General features: G+C 45.8%; 1 protein-coding gene across 1 annotated transcript in view; it reads right to left on the bottom strand.

Annotated features, from left to right (window-relative positions):
* tcf7 (transcription factor 7) overlaps nt 1–7,500 on the bottom strand; it is a gene marked incomplete at both ends in the record, with an annotated part of 75,786 nt that overhangs the window by 68,120 nt on the left and 166 nt on the right. Inside the window, 3 exons of the mRNA XM_080549421.1 lie at nt 5,950–6,056; nt 7,056–7,131; nt 7,481–7,500. The exon at nt 7,481–7,500 is cut by the window's right edge and continues 166 nt beyond it. Coding sequence (XP_080405547.1) covers nt 5,950–6,056; nt 7,056–7,131; nt 7,481–7,500 — 203 coding nt within the window. The remainder of the gene's footprint in view (nt 1–5,949; nt 6,057–7,055; nt 7,132–7,480) is intronic.

The raw sequence follows: 7,500 nt of genomic DNA, 5'->3' as shown, positions 1-7,500 counted from the left end.
TCTCTGTTATGGTAGAGTCTCTGTTATGGTAGAGCCTCTGTTATGGTAGAGTCTCTGTTATGGTAGAGTCTCTGTTATGGTAGAGTCTCTGTTATGGTAGAGCCTCTGTTATGGTAGAGTCTCTGTTATGACCCTCTGTTATGGTAGAGTCTCTGTTATGGCCATTTGTATTGTAATCTGCAGGTCTAACTCTGTCATTTCCGTCCCTTTTGAAACACGTTTCACAAACTCTCACCTCAGCGCTGAGCTGTTGTTGTTGTTGTTGTTGTTGTTGCTGTTGTTGTTGTTGTTGTGGTGGTGACTAAATCAGGGTCAGAGGTCATGAGTTTTAAACATACCTGGAGCGAGGGGAGGCGAGTGGAGGTAGAAATCGGAGGACGGGTTCTTTGCGACGCATGGAACGGAATGAGGAATAGTACACTGAACACTACCATTCTCCATGCCGTTATATATATATACTGTATATATTACAAAGAGGCCGACATCCTCCGATGTCTACCCCCACCAGCGTACCCTCTACATATCATGAGGATATGACTGATGAAGAATGTCACGGCGTGGAAAAGAAAAACACATCCTATCATATATCACAAGAGATAAGATCGTTAAGATCATTACAGATCATAAAAGAGGACCATTATATTTTCCAGGCTCCTTTCTTCATAGCCGATAAATTAGTTTCTACCCTGGGGTGTTCGACTTGCATGGAGGTCTGAGAACCGTAACCCATAACCCATCATACCTCCTCTAGCATAACAGCCTCCAGCCCAGACACATCATTCCGTTCCGTGCGTTACAAGGGAGGTATTCGAGGTGTGATTGGTTTAGCTTACAGATAACACTTTTGGGGGGGGGGCGGGCAGGGGTCGGGGGAACTCCATTGGTTCTGATATAATGGTAAATGAAATCAAACGCAGCACACAAGTTTGACAGGGTTTGACATTACGTGTTTGATGCTCGCGGTCAAACGCCAGGACACTGTGTAGACTCTCAGACACTTCGTGACGTTAGAATTATAAGGTTCTATCTCCATTTTTGTCAAAATTTAGTTTTTTACATAATCTGATCCATTAGGTGTTTATTAATGCCTGTGTGGTGTTATCTTTAAAATGTTGAAATTTTTGAGTTAGTAATTAATAAAATACAAAGGTTCCATCTCACAAAACATAATGGAATGTAAAAACTTTGACGCTCAATATCTCTGAACTGCCCTAAACGGAGATAGAACCTTATCATTCTAAGCTCACGACTTCCTCTACACAGCAGAGGCACGTACGGCTGTTTCATTAGGGGCCGGTTCCACAAACAAGGCTTGAGACTTAACCCTAGACTAAAAAAGTATCTTCAATGGATTTTACATTGAAAGTGTGGTTTAGTCCAGGACGAGGCCTAAGCCTTGTCTGTGAAACCGGCCCCTAATTCATTGGCTCCATCAGTCCTGTTTAAATCCAATAATCTCACACTTACACATCCCACTACAATGAGAAGGAGCTTGTTGGGGGGAGGGGGGGGGGCTTGTTTCAAGTTACAAGTAGTTTGTTCAACACACGCACACACACAAAGACACACACACACACACACGTCCACACACACACACACACACACACACACACACACACACACGTCCACACACACGTCCACACACACACACACACACACACACGTCCACACACACGTCCACACACACACACACACACACACACACACACGTCCACACACACACACACACACACGTCCACACACACGTCCACACACACACACACACACACACACACACACACACACATTCATAAGCAGCGCGCGCGAGGCAGAGCGGCTTGTCTTTAGCGGAGGGTAATCCTGCCAGCGACGGTTCCTTATCGTCCTCAGTCAGAGGCAGCGATCCCCAGCCCCTCGGCCTGTGTGCAGCAGGGGGATTACAGGACCTAAGCCCGTGGTCCTGCTATTGTTTACCCAGGGACTAGGGGACGGCTGAACAAGCCCGTGTCAACACCGCCGCCTCACAATGCCCCAGACAAGGAAGTGTGATTCGGGGGGACGTGCGATTCCTGGGGGACCCTGGGGGATGTGAGGAGGCCTCTGGAGGAGGAGGGCAAACACTTGAGGAGAGGAGAGGAGAGGAGACACTCACACACACATACTCACTCGCACGCACACAAACACGCGGACACATACATACACACACACACACACACACACACACACATACATACACACACCACACTCACTAGCATGCGCACACACACACACACATACACACAAACACACACACGCACATGCACACGCGCACACACACACACACACACACACACACACACACACATACACACACACACACGCACACACACAAGAAAGATGTTATCCTATTTTCTGCTTGATGATACTCATAAGTTCATGGGCAGTATTTAAGCAAAGCCCCAAAAAGCTCAGTTAACAGCATTAAGCCGCTCGATGGAAGAAAAACCATCCAGATAAAAAACATCCCCCGAAAAATAAACCGCCTCACTGCCTTGGGTTCTCGGCTCGCCTGAAGTTGTACCAACCAACCAACCCAACAAAACAAAATGAACACACACGATACATGGTTAACAAAACGTCTCTGTGCATACCTAATTGAACACGCCAAGCGGGACACTGCGTAGCCACTAGAAACACAGTGAAAACACCAACGTTGCGAACACAAACTCGACGATGACAGACGGTCCGTTTCCCTGAGACCTCCTCAGTCACAGGGAACCACACTCTCCACATCACACAGGGCCTCACCACCCCTCTGACTGGCCTTAGTGAGATCATCCTCCCCTGGCTGAGCCTACCGCAAACATCCCCCTCCTCGGAGGACGGGAGGGTGGGGGGGGGGGGGGGGGAGAGGAGAGGAGAGGGGGGGGAGGGGGGGAGAGGAGAGGAGAGGAGAGATGAGGAGAAGAGTAGAGGGTGACAGGGAGGGGATGAGAGCAGAAGGAGATGGGAGAGCGGAGGAAGAGATGCTAGAGAGGAGAGGAAGAGAGGGATGAGATCAACAGAGAGAAGAGATGGGCAGAAGAACACACCATGAGAAAGAGAGAGAAATAATTGTTATTCTAAAAAGCCTTTATTGACCCCCAGTCAATACAGAACTGCGTTATCACAATGACATGCTATAAAAACAGAGAGACATAGAGAGATAGAGAGAAAGGGAGAGAGAGAGAGAAAGGGAGAGGGAGGGAGAGAGAGAGAGAGAGAGAGAGAGAGAGGGAGAGATGGAAAGGATGAGGAGATCAGCAGGATGAGTGTGTTCTAAGACTCCTCCTGAGAGGTTTGACTCCTTCAGACGACAAAAAGACCCTCTTCTGCTTATCCCCTCAAATTAAACACTGTCTTCTAGTAATCCACAGAATTACACACACACACACTCCACTCCACACACTCACACACTCACACACTCTGGTCCACACACTCACACACTCACGCACTCTGGTCCACACACACACACACACACTCACACACACACACACACCCACTGCTCCAGGCACACTACACACTCAGGACCCAGTCTTTGTACAGAGAACGGCTAAGGGGAATCTAGCTACAGTATCTGGGATTGTCACAAATCACAAGCCACAAATCTCTTTCCTTGGCCACGGGCTGGCCTCTGTAAGAACAACTGATATCTCCATTAATGTGTCAGAGCGGCTGTGTCCCACGGCGGGCTTGTAATACGGCCACTGACAATCTCTCGGCTTAGAAGGAGCCCCGCTTTTTAAGGCCTTGTTTGTTTTTGTGACATTGTGAAGTGATTTTCTGTAAGCAGAGGAGATGTACAGTGTTTGTTTCAGTATTCTTTTTGAAGAGTTCTAGAACATTAATTCCACAATAATAACGATTGTGACTCAATAGTCGAGGGGAAGGCTATGCTAATTAGGCAATCTGTTTAGCGAAGGCCTTTGAACCCATTCAAGGGAAAATGCAAATCTTTCTCATTTTTCTTAGCAAAATGGTTTTAGAATTCTCCCTTCGACGGCGCTAATGCTGACATTCTTACCCTGAGAATAGTCTGACAAGTACAGTTTCAGCAAGGACAAAGTCAGACAAAAAGCAACAACAACAAAAAGCCTTGAATTTAAAAAAAAACGTTTTTGCTTTCTTTCCGGGGGACGTCAACCAACCAAACAAACCACCAAAAAAGACAAAGAAATACATTTACAAATAAACAACAAACTGTTAATTAAAAAATAACAACGGCATGCAGGAGCAGCCATAGTCAGAAGATGAAGACAGACGCAGGTCTAAATCACCCAGCTGACGGCCCACCTCAGATAACAACAGCCCACCGCTCGCCGGGCGGGCGGATCTGGGACAGAAGACAGGCATCGCCTTGTTCAATGTAAACAGTAGACTTGTAGCACGAAACAAGAGCTCTGTAGCCTCTGTCCCCCCCGCCCCCCCGCCCCTCCTCCCCTCCTCCTCTCCTCTCCTCTCTTCCCGGCCGGTCGCACCCCGCTCCCATCCCTATGCTATAATCACCTTCCTGGCCCTCCTTTCAAGTGGCAGGTATATCTCGTGGAGGAGCACATCTATAGTGCTGCTTGGGGGTGGGGGGTGTGGGGGGGGGTAATTACAAGGGAAGCAACAAGTGGGTATTGTGTGGTGGAGCCATGGAGACACACACACACACGAGGAAGAAAGTGCTCTTTATTCCCAAAACAATCTCTCTCCGAAGATGCAAGCGCTCGTAGCTCCGGGGCAATTAACGATAACAGGGTTTTTCTTTTTAAAGAGGGGGAATTTCATTCATTCAGAAGAGAGATATTAACAGAAGAACTGGCGACACTGTGTAGACATAACACAACACTGGGGAATATGTTTTTTGCTTTTTTTGCGTCGACGCTGAACGTACTCGCAGTAAAACTGTGTAAGAGTGTGGTGGAGAAAGTTGGGTGTTATTTCTTTTATGAACGCGTTTGAAGACAACTGTAGACTTGCTGCCAGCCATCTTGAGTTTGTGTACGAGACGTGGTTTTTGGTGTGTTCGGAGGAGAGAAATAAAATAGTTGCATCTCACTTTCACACGCATGCATGTGTGGCCACTACATCACACACACGCGCACACATACATACAGACAGACAGACAGACAGACACACGCACACAAACTGTTCTTTTGATGGAGAATGAGTTATGACCGTGGAGGCTCCCATCCGGCCGACACACACTGATTATTGTCTCTTTCTCAATGACAGAATGTTGTACTATGACCACGGGTGAATGCAAAAAAAAACTTTTGGTCAAAAATTATGCATTCATAAACTTTACGCTAAGCATTATAAGTCCTCTCTGGAATCACTGACTACTTTATCAACATCAATCAGCACTATACACAGACCAGGTTTAAGCACAGGACGGACATTAACAAACTGCCAGTTATTCACACATAAAAACAACAAAAAAGACAAACTTATTTGACACTGATTCCAATCCTATCTAGACTTAGATGAGGGTGTGGAGTGTCCTTGAGTTATGTCACAGTACATTGACAATAACCACATCCTAAAAACTATTTTCTCTTTTTAAATACGTTTCACTGTTATTTGTGGCTTTTAAAAATTATCTTATGTTCGGCATTCCCTTGCGTTTCGCGTTCCGGGTATTTGTAAGTGAAAGAGGAAATGTTCAAAGTGTTGTTCAAATGGAATAAGATCAAATCAATATATTTCGAACCTCAGCGTCAATGTGATGTACAGTGTGAGTTATATGAAATGAACTAGTTTGTGCTCAAACAACTGCACAAAGAGGCCCTGCCTTGAACAAAGAAATAACTCTAGTCTGAAGAAGGTAATGTCAGCTGAAACGTTATGTTTTTACCCTCGTACTGTAATTAAAACCGTTATTTTCTCCGTTTAGAGAGGGTCCGCATCACATGCATGCAGTGTGTTCTCGACACACCAGTCAGAGGTAAGGGGAAGTGGACTTACAGATGGAGATACGGAGCCGTTGGGGTGGTATGGGTCGGGCAGCATGAGGAACTGGTATCCTGGGTACCCTGGTGTTTTATACATCCCTCCATCTTGATGTTTTGACACTGAGGAAAGACCCAAAGATATCAGACAGAAGATATGACCAAGTTTCTCCATATTCATCATCAAGGACTTTTTTATATTTAGTGTGTTTTTGCAAAACAAGTTATGACTCATAGTTACTAAAAATTAGAGGAAAAGTTGATTAAATGAACACTGTACAATTAAGGTAGGCTACTACGGTAAAGTATATTCAACATGTTTGTGAAGGTTTTAGAAGTAGTCTGTAGTAGTTTATAATTAATTATCAACCCATATAGCCTAGTCGCCTACAGCTAGTTAGAACATCTGTAATACAAAGCATAAACAATTGGTTGAACCTTACTGTTAGCAGAAACTCTTTATAACAAGTAAAGAGAAATCTTCCGACAGATGGATAGGTTACTGTCCTCACGGTCACACTTTTGAGTGACAAAAAGCATCACAAATAAACAGCCACCCCACTGGGTGTTGTTGTTGATGTTGTTGATGTTGTAGTTGTTTGTCAGTCACCACCCTGAGCTTACCACTGGTCTTTCTAGTGTGTTGATGGTAACAACAGATGTGAGATAGGCTACATCCTTACGGACTTTACAAACAGGTGAGCCAGTGAGTGACACACATGAACATACATGTTGAGAATCCTCTGTGTCTCACGGTGAATTCACGCGTGAATTGCCCTGACAATGTCTTGTTACAGTTACATTGTAGAGTTACATCCAAAAGTTTGTCGCTGAACTAGGGGAGCTCAAAGTAAACTTTTGACTGCTCAGATTAATGGGTTCAGCACTGATTATTTACAAGACACGCAGCGAATTAGATTTATGACAGAAACTGATCCCATACACCCCGACAGACAAATAGCCTAATATATGTTATATATTATTTTATTTTATAAAGCAATACAGTTGTTTTGAAAACAACACTGACACATGTCTGAACACTTTGGGGAGAGCGACATCAGTGTGTTGTCAAAGCGATCAGAGATCAAAGGCGGCTTCTCACGGCTACCGTCTGGTTCTTACCGTCGAGATGTTCCCGGTGTTGGTGTTTATTCTCTGGGTAACCTCTGTGTTCGTTCTGCTGTCCCCGCCTGGCCGCCTGGGAGTGACCGGTGGGGTGACAGTAAAAAAAAACATGTTAGCCTAGTTATCAACAATGTTAGTAAACAACACAAAAACAAAAGTGGGGGATAATAAAACAACAACAAAAACAAAAGTTTCATACACAAGAACGCTCTCTCTGCTTTCCCGACCCGAAAGCGCAGAAGGAGAACCTCTCTCCCTCTCTCCCTCTCTCTCTCTCTCCCTCTCTCTCCCGCACCCTGGACCCTCTCTCTCCCGCACCCTGGACCCTCTCTCTCCCGCACCCTGGACCCTCTCTCTCCCGCACCCTGGACCACCCTGGACCCTCTCTCTCTCTCTCTCTCTCTCCCGCACCCTGGACCTACCGCTGCGCTGCTCGGACTCT

This window comes from Nansenia antarctica, assembly GCF_963989245.1.
Source record: "Nansenia antarctica genome assembly, chromosome: 20".
Taxonomy (NCBI): Eukaryota; Metazoa; Chordata; class Actinopteri; order Argentiniformes; family Microstomatidae; genus Nansenia; species Nansenia antarctica.
This window is presented reverse-complemented; position numbering and strand designations above follow the sequence as displayed.